Genomic DNA, 18,662 nt, shown 5'->3' with positions numbered 1-18,662 from the left:
CTCAGCCGTCCCCAACCCCACGCCACGCCACGCCACCCGGCGTTCCCTGCGGAGTCGCCAGGCAGCGGTTCAGTCCGGGGCTGTGGATTGAAGCCGCGGGACAGCAGAAAGTCGAGGGGGTGGGCGGGGCCTGTGGGTGTGGCCGGCTCCATCGCCGGCCATCTCATTGGTTGGACTCAAGGCCCGGGGCAGGAAGCGGCGCTGCCCAGCGGAGCTCCCAGATTGAAACTTGTCGTGCGGGAGGCGGCAGGGGCCCCGCGGTTCGCCCTGCTTCGGGGTGGGAAAAAAAAAAGCAAAAGCAGAGGCGGGTCCCGGCAGAGGAAGACGGGCCGGGTCCCGAAGCCCGAACGCAGAAAAGCTCCTGCCTCTGCCCAGACCAGCCATGCAATACCAGCCGTCGGGGTCGGCCTCTCTGCCCCCTCTCTACGCGCCCACCCCGATGCTGCAGCCGGTGCACCCCACGCCCTTTTACATCGAAGACATCCTCGGCAGGGGGGTGCCGGGGCCGCCCGGGCCGCCTCCCCCCACCTTGCCGTCGCCCAATTCCTCCTTCACCAGCCTGGTGGCTTCCTACCGGACTCCCATCTACGAGCCGACGCCGATCCACCCGGCCTTCTCGCACCCCCTGGCTGCAGCCACCTACGGGAGTGGCCCCTACGGTCCTGCGGCCGGGCCACCGCTCTACCCGTTTCCCCGCGCCGTCGGCGATTACTCGCACGCCCTCCTCCGCCACGATCCCTTGGGTAAGTCTCGCGGCCCGGGGAATAGGAGGAGAGAGTGGGGTGGGGGAGTCGCAGCCGCCGCCGCCGCCTGGCTCCGGCTGGCCTGCTCCCGGGATTAGGGGAAAGCGCAGCGCCGCTCCCGCTCCACAGTTTTGTCAGGAGGATCCCGCCGGCTCGCCTGATTCCCGAAACCGTCTTTGGCGCTCTGAAATCAGAACCGATTTCAGAGCGATTTGCAGAGGGTCTTTAATATATATATATTTATTTATATTATATTATATTTATTTTATTTTATTTATTTTAATAATTTATTTTAATAATAATTTTAATTTTATAATATATATATATTTATTTAAAGACCCTTGCAGAGCATATATATATATATATATATGCTCCAGCGGTTTATCACTTTTCACTTTCACGAATGAAGAAGCACCGTCTATAATTCCGGACCAATTTTTCGGGGATCGAATAATAAGGCATCATCCCAATTCGCGATTTGCGGGATCGTCTGAAGTGGCGGATGGGTGGGGGTGGGGGGGGCGGCAGCGGGCGAAAATGGTCCTCTAACCACGGAAACTTCTAACAAGAGTCCGGTCTCGTTGCGGTCTACTAGCAAATTGTGTGCTAGAGATCGCCTTGGCATTTGCTTCCCTGTGGCTTCAACCGAGGGATACGACTGCGATCTCTTGAGCTGGAGAACTGCAAACCAACAAGTAGCGAGACTTTTCAGGAGATCTGAAGGCCGGTTATCTCAGACTGGTTTTCCTTCCTAGCCGTCTCTTCTTCTGAAGACTTTCCTTAGAAGTCGGCTTAGTTGAATGAGGTTGTCGCCGCGCACTTTCCCTATCTGGATTTCCTCGGAAGCCAGCGTCATTGTGACGATCAATTAAGCTGCGCGCAAATGTGGAAGGGGACGAGGGGGTGGCCGTAAATTGTGGGTTCTGAGTAAGATCTGCTTTAGCATCCTACACACTTTGAGCTTCAGGGACCGGTGTCCGTATAATTCATTTCTCCCGGGTATTCCCACCCCCAAATTAGGATGCAATAATGGGGAACCCCTGGACAAATCGAAAATGTTCTCAGGAGTGCATTTTATCACTGTTCGTATCTTGAACAACAGAGCTAAAAACAGCCATCAATCAGATCGTTTAATTAGTAAATTTATCTTGCACAGTTCTATAATCCTAGGAAGGATGTGGAAGGGGGGGGCAAACCATTTCTATCCCCCCCCCCCCGAATCCTCTACATCTCAACCTCTTGATAGATAAATCGCCTGGATTTGAAAGTGGATGTATGTGTGTGTGTTTCCACCGTCTTCCCACCGTTTCCTACGGCCCATTAAATTATAGGATATTCCTACTTTAGTCTACTTTGATACAGGATTCCCACTTAGGTTAGTTTAGCAGTCAGTGGGTCGGGAAAGGTCAGTAACTTGGCTTAATTGAGAAAGAGGCGTGCTTCTATTATTTGCAGTTAAGCGTGCGGATTGGTAGTGGACTACAATGCCCATGCCTCTTAGGGTTTCTACAAATTGGGATTCCAGGACTATTGGAAAACCCCATTCTGGGTCTGGATGTTTCGGTCCATCACCCGGCCCGGTTCGCCCTCGCGTTTTTGCGAATCGCCGGCTTGGCGTTGGAATCGGTTTGTGCCGTCTGAGCGAGGTTGGCTGACCCCTTTCCGTTCATACAGGATATCTTGAGCTCTTGATAGGAGCAAATCTGGTTTCAGAAGCTGTAAAGTATTTTCCTGGACGCCCGGAGCTGGCTCGTCTCCGGGAGCCGTGCACGCTGCTGATTATTTTATCGACATCCTCAATACAGACACATTCAGGAAACACTCGGCTTCTGATAGCCCGGATCCGTTTTTCTGATATTGTTCATTTCCTCTGTGTGGGATGGAGCTTTATGACAGCTAAAATAACTCGTTGCTTCCTTTCAAGAAAAGAAAAGAGAAAAAAAAAAAAGCTGTTTGCACCGAAATTGCTGAATGCCTGACGCAAACAACAATGCTGCATTTTCAAAGGCGCGGAGACAGACAGAAACCCAAAACCAAAGCGGGGGGGTGGGGGCGGGTGGAGGCGAGACAGACTCTTTGAAACGTGCCCGCTCGGCCTCCTGCCTTCTGGCGCGACCTCGGGATCCCGGACCTGCGTAGTCGGTTCCACCCACTCCAGGGAGACTTCCAAGAGGTGCCGAACTGTCGTCTGCTTCTGTGGCCGCCTCGGTGTCATTTTCCTCCCAGGAACATCTCAAGAGCTTCAGGCCTCCAAGAAATAAGGAGCGCCCCAAAGGCTACCAAGATTTTTTTTGGGGGGGCGGGGGGCGGCCCTACAAACGTTCTTGGCTTTCTGGCTGTTTTGGTGCTGGGTTCGAGTCGTAAACGGAAATGGCAACCCATCGTCCAGACTCCTCAGCCCAGGGGGAATAAGTGCCATTGAAGTGGAAGTGCGTAATTGAAACTGCCCATCCCACTCCTACGGGAGAAAGTCCGCTGAAAGAGAGTGGATTGGGACTGGAAAGTGACACCATTCGCCCGATGGGTCCGGTTTCTGAGTAGGCTTCTATACAAATGAAGGGAAAAAAAAGAATGGATGTTCACGAGACACAGATTAGGCAGCCACATTTAGCCCAGGATCTTGGGCAACCCAGATGTGCGATCGATTAATTCAGGGCATCCTGGAAACTGCAACATTGTGTTGAGTGAAAGAAGGTCAAGTTAATCAGAAGTGGGATTTCCAGGGAATCTAAGCTCCGAAGACGTCTGCCTCGGGATCTGGGGATTTTCTGGAATTGTTTCCTGATTGTTCTCCCTTGCGGATTTAGTTTGAGAATAGTCATCTCCGTTTCCCTGAAATGGCAGAAGTTCTTTTTGGAATAAACTCCACGTAGGCAACATAGGGGGATGGCCATTTCATACACAGAAAATGTGTGAATTCTCCCTATGGTATAAAGTATGGAATTGTGGCTCATCCCAAGGCTTATTGGGGCATGGGTACCTAGATCATCATTCTTCTCTTTCCCAACCTTCCCCAGTTTGAAACAGAAGCTGAATAGTAAGGATTTGCTCCCAGGTACTGCTCACTTTTTCATACACCGGTATTTTAGTTACCCGTATTTCTAAAGAGAAATAAAACAACAAAACACCTCCATAAATTTTAATGGGATTTTGTCCTTAAATATGTTTGAGTCCAAGGTTAAAATTTTTCAGTTTGCTTCCTTCTATTTTGTGTAGTTGAGGAGGATTGATTAACTTGGTTTGTTCTGAACAGAGATAACTTAATCAAGTTTCGTGGCATATCCATATGGCTTTTCTGGAGAAGACATTCTATGAATCTGACTACATCTGACATTCTATGAATCCGACATTTTATGAATCTGACTACATCTGACATTCTATGAATCCGACATTTTATGAATCTGACTATATCTGACTACACACTTATTTCTTTTTCTGAATCGATTTACATCCGCAAAAAAATATAATATATATTAAGTATTTGGAAATATAAAACGTGGGTCTGAATGTGTGTATTCTGCCTTTTCATTTAGTAATTCTACTCACTGATTTATGATTATACAGATCTATAAAAAGACTGGATATTTTTTGGATACTGAGCATTCTGCAACAAATATTATTGCTCTGTTTGGTTTTTATTACTTTGTTGATTTACCTCCTGGATTTGTAAGTAAATCTCCTCCCTTCCTGTAAACCGGAAAACAAGAGCCCAGCTAATGCAATTCGGTTTTATTTGCATCCATAAGGCTTTCAGTAAAGGACACACTATAATTGTGGTGTTTTAACCTGGCATTCAACTGGAGCCCAAGGAAAAGCTCACAAATTCAAAAATAGATTTAACAGCTGAATAAATTGTGTAACTTTTTGCAGGGACATTTATAAAAAATTTAAAAGAATTGCTGAAGTCTCCACAAGATTTTGACACAAAAACCAATTACCAGAGAAAAAGGCGATTGTGGATTCCCTTTCCCCTTTTTGTAATATAAGTCTAACGGCGAAGTTGATCCTCGGTTTTGAACGGCTCCACTTCACTTGGGGCATAATTACTTTTAGAACTGAATTGGTGATCAGAAGTTTTGATGGCTTGAATCGAGAGCCTGAAGTTTTCAGGTGGGATGTAAAACTCCTTTGCGGCCATTCGTTTAAAAAGGATCCTCTGGACAAGAGCCGCTAAAGTTTTCGACCAAGTTTTCGGCACTACGGAATCTATCCCGGCAGGTCCAAAATCGCTTTCTCCGTCTTTGTGGCTGAGATCATAAAAGAAAACAGGATCCAGCCCCCATTTACCTTCGCAAACCCACCTGCTGATTGATAGAAAGAGACCTTATGCATGGGGGATAGACTTCTAGAAAACTGTTAGCCGCGAGCGCATAACAAAACCTCCATGTTTAGGAGTAGTGTACCTCCGAGGACAAAGAATGAGAATAACTCAACAGAGTTCGGCAGAGGGCGATCAGCAGGCGGTCCTGACCCAAGAAGATCGGGCCCGAGATCTGGATCTGGTCTCTTCTGCGCGGGGAGGAAGCGGGGGGCGCAATCTTTGCCTTCCAAATTGATGCCCGGGAGTTTGAGGCCGTATTCGAGCTGCAGGGAGGAAGGCTCTCTTCCTTAATTTAAAACCACAACACTTCTTCTTCTTCAATCTTCGTTTGTCAATATAATTTTAAAAGAACAAAGAAAATACTTTTTTTTTTTACTTACATACGTTGTAGTGGGCCGATGGGGGGGGAGGAGAGAATCATTTTCAGATTAAAATTCGTTTATTTGGCTAGCGGGACCAAATAAAATTAGGAAGGCGATTGTGGATTCCCTTTCCCCTTTTTATAATATAAGTCTAACGGCGAAGTTGATCCTCGGTTTTGAACGGCTCCACTTCACTTGGGGAATAATTACTTTTAGAACTGAATTGGTGATCAGAAGTTTTGATGGCTTGAATCGAGAGCCTGAAGTTTTCAGGTGGGATGTAAAACTCCTTTGCGGCCATTCGTTTAAAAAGGATCCTCTGGACAAGAGCCGCTAAAGTTTTCGACCAAGTTTTCGGCACTACGGAATCTATCCCGGCAGGTCCAAAATCGCTTTCTCCCTCTTTGTGGCTGAGATCATAAAAGAAAACAGGATCCAGCCCCCATTTACCTTCGCAAACCCACCTGCTGGTTGAAAGAAAGAGACCTTATGCATGGGGGATAGACTTCTAGAAAACTGTTAGCCGCGAGCGCATAACAAAACCTCCAGTTTAGGAGTAGTGTACCTCCGAGGACAAAGAATGAGAATAACTCAACAGAGTTCGGCAGAGGGCGATCAGCAGGCGGTCCTGACCCAAGAGGATCGGGCCCGAGATCTGGATCTGGTCTCTTCTGCGCGGGGAGGAAGCGGGGGGGCGCAATCTTTGCCTTCCAAATTGATGCCCGGGAGTTTGAGGCCGTATTCGAGCTGCAGGGAGGAAGGCTCGGCTCTTTCTTCTCCTTTTGATGCACCAACAGGAAACACATTGACGGAAATGCTGCCCTCGCCTTCTGCGGCTTGCTTCCAGGGTCCTCTGCCCGCGGGCGCACGTCAAAAGGCTGGCCCAAGAGAGAACCGCGCCGACTCCGTCCTGCCGCCCATCCAACTCCTGGCAGAGCGGACCTTTCCCGCGAACAACCAGCTGTCCATTAAAGTCTAATAGCCCGTCCGAATCGACAAGCCTGCATCTTAACCGGCTGGACTTCGGATTTTAGGAAGCCTGGCTGAGCTGAGACCCATTACCAGTTTTGTGTGCTGTGGTTTTCGACCCCTTGGACGCAACTGATTTGCATTACAACTCCCCGGTCCCTTTCAAAGCTGCCTGATGGAAGGTGAAGCACGTGGAGGGAAGTAGATTGGGTCCCCCAGTCTATAACAGACAGTCTTCTTGGGATGCCCCCTCTCCCAACCATAAGTTAAATAAGCATGCTTTGGCCTATTGTGTATTTAGCTTATGAGTGACCTTCACATCATACAGTTGGGTTGAGTAAATTATGAATAAAGTAATGGGGGATTGCGCGAACACATTCTCCTAATACAGGTAGTCCTCGATTTACAACAATTCACTTAGTGGCTGTTCAAAGTTACAGCGGCACTGAAAAAAGTGACTTATGACTGTTTTTCACACTTATGACTGTTGCAGCATCCCCATGGTCACATGATGAAAATTCAGATGCTTGGCAACTCGTTCATATTTATGATTTATGATGACTGCAGTGTCCCAAGGTCATGTGATCAACTTTTGTGACCTTCTGACAAGCAAAGTCAATGGGTTAACAAATGCAATGATTCAGGTAACAATTGTGGCATGAAAAGTCATAAAAATGGCAAACTCACTTAACAAATGTTTCACTTAGCAACATACATTTTGGGCTCAATTGTGTTTGTAACTCAAGGACTACCTGTAGATATTGCCAGAGTGGGGCTAGACATTCACCAAAACACCTGCACCAGGACCATAGTTGGGCCCAAAGCAATTTTTAGAAAGAGGATTTCCAATTGTGAAGTTTGTTTCTATCAAAATATTGACTGAATCCGACTAGGAAACAATCTAGGGCTGCAGCAAAATAAGCAATTTCCCTTCCCACAGTTCTGTCTGTAATCTTCAGGGCTCTCACATTAATGCCTGAGGGCGTTTAAGGTATTGCTGGTGTACCAATTAAATATACCTGTCTAAAAGAAGCTACAAATGGGAAATATTTGCTATCCATCTGCGGAGCTCAGATCAGGCCTTCCTCAGTCAGCACGCAGGTGTTTCTTATGACACACCTGTGGATAAGTAAGCATTTTTAATGCAGTTTAAAACGCCTTTGGAAAGAAACCCGTCAAGCGGAGAAGAGCGATCCAGAGTGAAACATCTTTGCACTCCATACCCTTCTCACCGAGCGTTTTAAGAATGAAACGCTGGACTCTTAGCTGAATATTTTTTTATATGGGACATATTTTATCAATGGCTAGATAATCAGAACAGAAGTTAGAAAGGAGGAGATATAAATGGAGAAAATGATACAGAACAAGAATTCGTGGGAGTTGAAGTCCTCCAGGCTTAAAGCTGCCAAGGTTGGGGACCCCTGATATAGAAGATAGTTGTTAAGATGTTAAATGTTAAGTATTATTGATGTTATTATATTATTTTGTTATTATATAATTAATATGGTGATGATCTATCGCAGCAAAGATGTATGAACATGACTATTCAAACATAACTGTACTCAGAATACACAGTTTGATGAAAATTGAATGTTATATTCTACAGAGGAATTATTGAGTCTGTCATTTGCACCTCTCTAACTGTCTGGTTCGGTTCTGCAACCCAACAAGAAAAACACAGACTTCAGAGGATAATTAGAACTGCAGAAAAAATAATTGCTACCAACTTGCCTTCCATTGAGGACCTGTATACTGCACGAATCAAGAAGAGGGCCGTGAAAATATTTGCAGATCCCTTGCATCCTGGACATAAACTGTTTCAACTCCTACCCTCAAAACGATGCTATAGAGCACTGCACACCAGAACAACTAGACACAAGAACAGTTTCCCCCCCCCCAAGGCCATCACTCTGCTAAACAAATAATTCCATCAACACTGTCAGACTATTTACTGAATCTGCACTACTATTAATCGTCTCATAGTTCCCATCACCCATCTCCTTCCACTTATGACTGTATGACTATAACTTGTTGCTGGCAATCCTTATGATTTATATTGATATATTGACCATCAATTGTGTTGTAAATGTTGTACCTTGATGAAGGTATCTTTTCTTTTATGTACACTGAGAGCATATGCACCAAGACAAATTCCTTGTGTGTCCAATCACACTTGGCCAATAAAAAATTCTATTCTATTCTATTCTATATAAATAAAACAAAACAAAAATGAGAGAAAAAAAAAAAGAATGAAACGCTGGGCTCTTTAGCCGTTTCCTCGCCGGTCACCTCGGGACGGTCCCAAATAGCGAGGGCGGAGACCCTTTCCACCCTAAAACGCCCCGCTTTGCAGGGGTAACATGCGGAAGGCTGCCGCTTCCCCCATCGGCAGGAGAGAACCGGGGCTGCCTCGTTGTTTTTCGAGACCAAAGATCAGTAGAATTACGAACAAGGTTTTTTTCCGCTGAGTTTAACCAGGGGAAGGGTAAGTACTCCGAGTTGGAGAAAGCGGAGGAAAGCCAGCCGGGTAAGCGAGAGTCTGTAGCGGAGAAAGGGAACTCGTCCCGCCCCTCCCTGGCGGTTCCTAACCCCACCCCGTTGGGTGTCTCTTGCAGGGAAGCCGCTGCTGTGGAGCCCCTTCATGCAGAGGCCGCTGCACAAGCGGAAAGGAGGCCAAGTGCGCTTTTCCAACGACCAAACCATCGAGCTGGAGAAGAAGTTCGAGACGCAGAAATATCTCTCCCCGCCGGAACGGAAGCGCCTGGCCAAAGTGCTGCAGCTCAGCGAGAGGCAGGTGAGGAGGCCGCCGAAAACGTTTCCCACCAAAATTCGGGGTGTTTGTGTGTGTGTGTGTGTGTGTGTGAAACAGGCTTCGCTGGCGGAGGCAACCAAGTTAGTAAAAGGCTCCTCTTCCCGCCAAGAACCGCCTTTGCTTTGCTTTGTCTTGTCTTAAGAATGGAGGCTGGTGGAAGTCCCTGGGTCGCCTCCATGTATGCCTGTCTTGGTCGTTCATGAAATCCCCAAAAGCTTGACCCCTCAGGCAAAGTGGGATCCACCGGTTACAGAGCTGCACAATACAGGTAGTCCTCGGCTTAACGACCGCGATGGAGCCCAGAATTTATGTTGCTAAGTGAGAAATTTGTTAATGTGACTTTTGCCCCATTTCACGACTTTTCTGCCCAAGTTTGTTAAGCCGAATCACTGCTATTATTTTTTATTCAAAAAGTTTTACAAAATTTTTTTCCCCTTTCCCCCCCTCCTCTCCCCTCCCTTCACAACCCCCTCCCGACTTCCCGGAACGGGCACAAGGGATAGTTAAAAATAAAACAAACATATGCTAAAAAATTTTCATCCCAACTTAATTATACCCCTACAATCATCAATTCCTAACTTCCCCCAAAAACAATCAAGAATAATACATCATAATCATTCAAAAACAGTCTGATAACTCTTAATCTGATATCTACGTTGAATATAGTCAATCCATTTTTTCCATTCCTTTAAGTATCTTTCTTGCGTATTGTCTTTCAAAAAGGCTGATATCTTCGCCATCTCAGCCAAATTGGCAACCTTCAATATCCATTCTTCTATTGTAGGTAATCACTGCTATTATTAAACTAGTAACATAACGGTTAAGTGACTCTGGCTTCCCCATTGACTTTGCTGGTCAGAAGGTAGCAAAAGGGGAATCGTGACCTCCGGGGACACCGCGACCGTCATAAATATGAGTTGGTTGTCAAGCATCCGAATGTAAATCACGTGACCAGGGGATGCTGCAGCAGTCATAAGTGTGAAAGACGGTGATAAGTCGCTTTTTTCAGTGCGGTTGTAACTTCGAATGGTCACTAAATGAACTGTTGTAAATCGAGGACTACCTGTACAACCTCCTGAAGTGTGCGAAAAAATATGACTGCCTGATTATATTTTATTTAAAGCAGTGGGTTCTCAAACATTTTGGTTGCTGGGGACCCGGATACGTTCTTAAACTATTGCAGATCTCAAAGGACATTGATTTATGTGGGTTACATCAATCAATATGTATTGTATTAAAGCAAATATTTATTTGACTTTGAGGATCTTTGAAACGGGGTCCCCAGACTATACTTTGAGAACTGCAGATTTAAAGCACATCTAAAGAAAGAAGTTAAGCTGTAGAAATAATTTATATTAAGTATAAACCAAATATAATGTAATTGATGTGTATGTATATGCTAATGTAGTAATATTTAATTTATAAATAAGCATACATATGTTGAGGTGCGTAAAATGTGGAGAGGATCCACTATGGATTACATTCAACCCATAGGTTGTTCATTTGAAAATTAAGTATCAGAAGTATTATTTCAAAATTCCACAAATCCTACCCACTAATCCCCTCTGCAGACCTCATAAAAGCAAACTGATGTGCTTTTATTATTTGGAACATAGCTGTGCCCTCTCTGTGCAGGATCAATGCAATTAGATGTCACTGTCATTCTGACATATATTTTTTTCTTGCTTGAGAAAGTCTCTGAATTTGGGAACAGAAAGGGGATGGGGTAAAGAGACCCTTAAGTGGATGTCATTACTCTCAAATCATCTTCCCTTTCAGGGGCCTGAAAAAACAAGACAGTGACTCCCCTTCTCAAGTTGTTAAATACTGTAGGCATGTTTCACTTAACAGGCAGAACGTCCTGTAGACTGGTTAATTCAGAAGTCAAATTTGACTTAGGTTCCCTCCTTACTCTGATACTATTAAAATGTCTAGTTTTTGAGTAGGCATTTACAGTATTGCAGTGTCTCATGAGTATCTCAGGCCTACCATCCATAGCAGATAAGTATGTATTGGATTGCAGTTTTTAGAGGCGTTTTTCACTCATATTTTTCTCCCATTTAAGCTTTTTTCTCCCCCAATTAGGTTAAAACATGGTTTCAAAATCGGCGGGCAAAATGGAGGCGCTTAAAGCAGGTAAGTGTAATGGGTCCTGCTCCTCAATCTTACTAGCTGTGCCCAGATTCCTGTACTTGAAGTACATAGATCAGAATTATAGGGAGTGCTTAATTATTTCAGCTTACTTAAGAGGACACGTGGCATTCCAAAACATTACATTTGAAAAGCTCCTGAATCACAGCAACATGTTTGTTTTTGCAAAAGTTGTGGCATGTTTAGATATTGTTGACAGTTTCCTGTGCTAAGCGGTACATGCCCTCTGTTCACATGCAGTTATTGAATCCTAATCGAAATAAACTCCTATGAACACATTTCCTGGGTTCACACATTACCCTCAGCCATGATGTCTTGTTTTAATCATGCATTGATAAGTGAATCATCATTCACACATTGTGATAAGCTGAAAAATGTACTTTGCAATTAGAAGGGTTATGCATAGATAACATGTTTAATCAAAACCAAACTAAGCACATAATACAACATTGGTATGATTTCATTTTGGGATTCATACTCTAATTAAGATGCAGCTTTCTAACTTTGAAACTATATGTTCAGTTGATTTCCCATGGAGCAGAACCAACCTAAAATGTAATTTGCCTAATTTTGATGGATTATCTTTTACCCTTTTACCTTTAATAATTCACCTTAGTCATTATTTCCAAATTCCAGTTTAATTTATAATGCTATAGATTTCTTAGTGGTTTCTCATATAGATATTAACAAGTCTAATTCTGCTTAGATTTCTGAGATGAGCCAAGGTCAGGAAGATATTGCTGATGTTGGTCAGCTGAGCTTTTACCGTAATGTCTAGCTACTATTTTTATTAAAGAGTTAGTGGCTCACTTAATTTTTTATTTTATTAATTTATATGCTACCCACCTCACTTATCAAGTGATTCTGGCCAGATTAAAATCTCATAAATTACAGGGTAACAAATTGGAATGTTAACAACATAGAGCATGAAAAGTTAAAACATTAAAATTAACAACAAACTGAATAAAAAGAATTCATATATAAATAGGGTAAAGGTAAGATATTCTCCTAATCTACTAACTGCCTCCAGAATCGGACTGTCCTAAACCAGTTGGCAGAACTAGGTTTTCAGAAAATTAGATTTCTGTAGTGTCCAAAGAAAGCTTGAAATGGCCAATATTTTCCAAACTAGTGGTTTTCTCACCAAATAGTTTTGATTCCATGACTTCTGTGTTTGTTCTTAGGAGACCCCTCAACCCAACAAAAAGGAGTCAGAAAGTGGAGAAAGTATTCAGACTTCCAAACAAGAAAATTGCTTGAGTCCTGAGATGGATAAGGGAGTTTCTCCACGTAGGCCACAATATACCCCTTCACCTGTCTCCCAAGAAGAGTTGGATTCGGACATCTCAGATGATTCAGATCAAGAGGTGGACATTGAGGGAGACAAAGGCTATTTCAACGGTCCCCATCTGTAGCACTTGAAGATGGACTTTCCCTCTATTTGCACTTTAAGAGGAACTGGCTTGACAAAAACAATCAGTGCTATAAAAAAGGGGTTTTCTCTCCTATTTCAGTTGGATGGAGAAAGAGGGAAGGAATAACAAACTCTGTAAATAATTGTCATTGTGTTTGTTGAGACAATCCATTTGATAAAGGAGTAGATCCTTTCATGACTGGAAGGGAATTCTATATTTGCCTTCCTCTATTTGTACTGGGATTGATTTTGTATCCTAGCCCAGAATGCTGCATTCTCCATGAATTTAAACATGAAAATCCTTAGATCACAACAGGGAACAACACGAAAAAGGAATTTTCTGATGTCTCAAGGAAAATTTTAGTTCTTGGGATGCATCTTTTTGCAGAGATCTCACAAATGTAATAGTATGCAGAATGAAATCAGTTTTGCATGGATCATGAGAGTATCCTTCATGGAAGTACATATTCCATTAAAATAACCTTCCCTGAGGTATGGAAAATAATGTACGAGACATTTATTAGGTGTGTAGCAAGTTCTTAATATAAATAATAGGAGAATGAAAAGGAACTTTATTTTGGGTTGATTTGAGATATGAATGGTCTAAGGAACTTGATAGTGGCCTATACTAGCCATACTCACTAGTTCATGGTCAGAAGGGAGAAACTCTATGGTTATATGTTCACTTATCATGTTTAGTCATAATATAGATTTTTGGTTTGTAGATCCTAGTTTGTGGTCTGTTTTTTAATCCATCTACTGTAGCCTATTCAAGAACCCATGCCTAAAACCATGCCTTCGAATGAATTATGAATTTAGATTGTGTGAAATGATTCTACCTGTGTACAGTATCCTAGAACAAGGAAGAATCCTAAGAAGGCCTTATTCACTAAGACGTTATGTAGTTTGTTTTCTTTTAGCTTAGTGTGATCTGTAAGTCATACTATAATGTGGTATATGATGTAGATCATTAGAGCATGTTCAAAATCCTGGCGGGGTTCCAATTCTTTGTGGCTTAGAATCTTACATTGACACAGCCAGTGTGGTTTATATAGCAGAGTTCACTTGTTGTATGATTTCAGTAAATAATGGCTAAAGAATACCAGAGACCAACAGTTCAGAACAAAGAAGCTTCTTGAATGAGAAGCTAAACATTTTAAAGGAAAAACAAAGTCCAGTTGCCTTTTGAAAAAGCAACCATGGCTTTGGGACAACCATGACCTGGATGATTGAGAATCTCCATAGATATTTACCAGATACCAATAAACACTAACTTTGCTTTATTCAAACTGTTACCCTCCAGATGTGTTGGGCTACAGCTATATTTGTTCCCAAACCACTTCTGTAGCTCAATACATCTGAATGGGAACCAGATTAATGAGGGCTGCAGAGGACAGCACAATGGAAATATTACTGTGCACCTCCAGCAGGTCTTTGTCTTTACAACTAACACTATTACATGTCCACTTAAACATAATCCCCATTAATCCAGTGGGATTTATGTCCCAGATGTATATAAAATTGAAGGCTATTTTAAAAAATATTCAGTATATATTTCATTTATTTTAATACATTTTTAAAATGTTATATGTATGAGTATATATGTTTATATGTATGCTCTTAAAGATGGTGACTAAAACAAAACTAATGGATTTGGTTACTTGCCCTTTATGTTCTGCTAACTACTTTCATATAAGGATCTGTTGTGTTTAAGTAAAGCTTGCCTACAAATTACATTCTGAGAGTCCAGAGAACCCATGTACTTATTAGGTTAAGAAATGCCTACATAAAAACTTTAATGAGATTGTCTTTCTAAATGTAATAGTCTATTGCCTTTCTTTTGCTTGCACCTATTTGCTCTGCATTTTAAAGAGCCTGGCTCAAAAGAGAAGGCATCCTAAATTTAAGCTTTTCTTGCTAACTGCACCCATGAAGGTTCCTAGGTAATGTTACTGAATGTTACAAAATACTAGGTATTTGCAACTCCCTTATTCTGGAACAATTTTTCAACTTCTGCCCAATATTAATGGATTTCAAAGCAGGCCACAAGCAAAATCCTTACCTAGTTGAAGATTTTAAAACTATCTGATGGATATAAGATGTTGAAAAATTTTCAGCAAATTCATTTAGGGTTTTGTCTAATACCAAGTGATACTGTTAACCCATAAAACATGAACTACACAGTATACAGTGGTAATTATGCCAATGAATTCTGGCATCTTGATCTGAGGGGATTGCAAAATGATTGCATATGGCCCTGGATCCAGAGTTTGCTGACTTAGTGAGCTGTTTATACCACGGTTTTTAAAGTATGTTTCTATGGCCAAGAAAAACAACCTGCATCCTGAAACCACGTGGTTCATTCCATGTGGGAGCTTAACACTCTTTTTATAACTTCCCAATATCTTGAGGTTGCTGAAATATGGCAGAATGGGAGTTTTCAGTGGTAGTTTTTTCCTTTTCCAAAATATAGGATGTGAATAAAGTAGGAAGCAAACTTGTATTCCAATCTATTAAATATTCTGAAATTGTGCTCTAAAATTAGATTATTTTGCTGTCAAATTTGGATGACATTGTTTTGAGGAAGTGAGGGTAGCAGAAGCTAGAAACAAGATTTCTAGAGCCATTTTGGTCTAGTGGTTAAGATACAGTACCAGGTTACAAAGCAAGAGATTGTGAGTTCAAGTCCAGCCTTAGCCATGAAAGCCAGCATGGATATGTTTGCTACCTTGAGTTGTTTGTAAAAATAATAAAGACAGGATATAAATAAATGAACAAAAATATAGAAATAAGAGTACATTGGCTTCCAGAGGCTGCTGTTCCTATCCTTATCCCACCCCACCCCCTGCCAATTGGATTAAAACAGGCCATTCTTTTGTTTCAGGAGGTTTAAGAGCAAGAATAGTTTGATTTTCAAATTTCTCTGTTCAATATTCCCACCTTTAAACAACCCTCCTAACAATCAAAAAGGGCTGAAAAAATTAATATTGTTACTGATCAATGTCCTGCAGTCTTCCAAACAGTTGACCAGCTGAGTGTGTCTCACTACCTGCTGCTGATTCATGGCTTAATTCAAGAGTACATATCCTCCCTATCCCAAATATTACAGCGGCCTAACACTAGCAAAAAAATCAGTCTTGTTTTACTGATACATGAGAATATTTATAGCTCAGGGTTGAACTGTGGGATCCTTGATGGTCTCTGAGCTTGGTGCTTTTTCTTTCCTAATTTCATTATCAAATTATGTAACATCAGTGCTAGAAGGGGGTGGGGGGAGGTTGCCTGTTACATGAAAAAAATCTATATCTGTTGTGTCTTTGTACCTGTTATTCAGTAAATAAAATAATAGAAGGGAATCTATCATAATCTATTATGCAGAGTTAAAGGTATGGGCAAGAAACCAAAGTTACTGTGCACACTGTCATATTCTCTCCTGCTCTCTGGTGACCCTAGGTTTATCTGAGGCCATGTGTGTTCAGATTCGGAGTAGCCACAAGTATTGGTCTGCAAGGACTGGAATTGGAAATAAAGTTAAGTTTCTAATTTCTGCAAACCAAGAACATGTTGATTAATGAAAGATGAATTAAATCTTGCAACTGTGGGCACTTGCAGGTGGCAAGGGATTTTGTGTACATCAAAATCTTATCAGACAAATGATGCAGAAGACATAATTCACATAATTTGCTCAAAGATGTGCTATCCATGACATCAAGACTTCTGACCACCTGTGCTTTCATCTTAAAGGACCACTTGCAATAGGGAGTAATATTGCATCTGCTCTGTTAACTTGCTACAGAAATTTAGTTATATGACCGTAGCCAAAGAGTAGGATGATATTGTATTTTTATCCTTCCTGCTGCTATTTTTGTTGTGTAATTGTTTCATTTTTATGTTTAATCACAAAAAATTATAATATTGGAAACTTTTGGATTTACTTGTGAAATAAAACTGGGCCAGTGCCCACCCCAGGCAGTTAGTAATATTGTTTAAATAACCAGCCACATATTTCATGGATTATTTGTAATAGATTACTTCCAAATATATTTAAAAGAAAGTACATATTACTGTATATATGTGTAGCAGAAATACTAGCACAAGTTTCTGGTCCTCCTAGTTTGACTCCTTATAAGTACTAAAGGTTAGAACAGTTTGGAAATATAGAGATGGCAAACTTTGGGCTCAGTAAATAAATATTCCTCAATTTTATGTGTGTGCGTGTGCGCACATGCAGTCAAATCATTGTTGTCTTTTGGTGACTGGATGGATTAGTCTCTGCAGTTTTTCTCAGGAACTCATTTTAAAAAGCGGTTTGCCCTTGTTTCATTCCTAGGGCAGATAGAGAGTGGCTGGTTCAAAAGTATCCAGATCGCTTCATGCAAGGCAGAACTAGAACTTAGCTCTTCTAGTTTCTTCTGATACTTTTTATTTATTTATTTATTTATTTATTTATTTATCGCATTTATATACCGCCCTATCTCCCGAAGGACTCAGGGCGATTCACAGGCAAATAAAAACACATAAATACAGATTAAAATAACAATTAAAAAACTTATTCTAAAAGGCCGAATGTTTAAAAACAATATAAAAAAATAAAATAAAACCCATTTAAAACCCATAAATTTAAAATCTAATCCAGTCCTGCGCAAATGAATAAGTGTGTTTTAAGCTCGCGACGGAAGGTTCGGAGGTCCGGAAGTTGACGAAGTCCTGGGGGTAGTTTGTTCCAGAGGGTGGGAGCCCCCACAGAGAAGGCCCTTCCCCTGGGCGTCGCCAGACGACACTGCCTCGCTGACGGCACCCTGAGGAGTCCCTCTCTGTGAGAGCGCACGGGTCGGTGAGAGGTATTCGGTAGCAGTAGGCGGTCCCGTAAATAACCCGGCCCTATGCCATGGAGCGCTTTGAAGGTGGTTACCAAGACCTTGAAGCGCACCCGGAAGGCCACAGGTAGCCAGTGCAGTCTGTGCAGGATAGGTGTCATACGGGAGCCACGAGGGGCTCCCTCTTATCACCAGCAGCCGCATTCTGACTAACTGCAGCCTCGGATGCCCTTCAAGGGAGCCCCATGTAGAGGCGTTGCAGTAATCCAGGCGAGGCGTCACGAGGCGTGAGTGACCGTGCATAGGGCATCCCGGTCTAGAAAGGCGCAACTGGCGCACCAGGCGAACCTAGAACGCTCTCCTGGAGCGGCCGTCAAATGATCTTCCAGAGACAGCCGTTCATCCAAGTTGCGCACCCTCTCCATCGGGGCCAATGACTCGCCTCCAACAGTCAGCCGTGGACTCAGCTGACTGTACCGGGATGCCGGCATCCACAGCCACTCTGTCTTGGAGGGATTGAGCTTGAGCCTGTTTCTCCCCATCCAGACCCGTACGGCTTCCAGACACCGGGACAGCACTTGATAACCGTTGGGGTGGCCCGTGGAAAAGTACAGCTGGGTGTCATCCGCGTACAGCTGGTACCTCACACCGAAGCCACTGATGATCTCACCCAGCGGCTTCATATAGATGTTGAACAGAAGGGGCGAGAGAATCGACCCCTGCGGCACCCCACAAGTGAGGCGCCTCGGAGCCGACCTCTGCCCCCCTGTCAACACCGTCTGTGACCGATCGGAGAGATAGGAGGAGAACCACCGATAAACGGTGCCTCCCACTCCCAATCCCTCCAACCGGCGCAGCAGGATACCATGGTCGATGGTATCGAAAGCCGCTGAGAGGTCTAATAGGACCAGGGCAGAGGAACAACCCCTATCCCTGGCCCTCCAGAGATCATCCACCAATGCGACCAAAGCCGTCTCTGTGCTGTAACCGGGCCGGAAGCCGGACTGGAACGGGTCTAGATAGACAGTTTCATCCAGGTGTAAGGGAAACTGATATGCCACCATACTCTCTAC

General features: G+C 43.1%; 1 protein-coding gene across 1 annotated transcript; it reads left to right on the top strand.

The window, feature by feature from the left end:
• Positions 1–233: 233 nt before the first annotated feature.
• HHEX (hematopoietically expressed homeobox) lies at positions 234–17,207 on the top strand. Its single transcript, XM_058188917.1, has 4 exons — positions 234–743; positions 9,011–9,189; positions 11,293–11,343; positions 12,543–17,207. Exons 1-4 carry the CDS (start codon positions 383–385, stop codon positions 12,771–12,773), a joined length of 822 nt encoding a protein of 273 aa, XP_058044900.1. The 5' UTR covers positions 234–382; the 3' UTR covers positions 12,774–17,207.
• Positions 17,208–18,662: the final 1,455 nt, after the last annotated feature.

Source organism: Ahaetulla prasina, chromosome 6 (assembly GCF_028640845.1).
Source record: "Ahaetulla prasina isolate Xishuangbanna chromosome 6, ASM2864084v1, whole genome shotgun sequence".
NCBI classification, from domain to species: Eukaryota; Metazoa; Chordata; class Lepidosauria; order Squamata; family Colubridae; genus Ahaetulla; species Ahaetulla prasina.
Note: the sequence above shows the minus strand (reverse complement) of the source record. Positions and strands in the feature narration are given on the sequence as shown.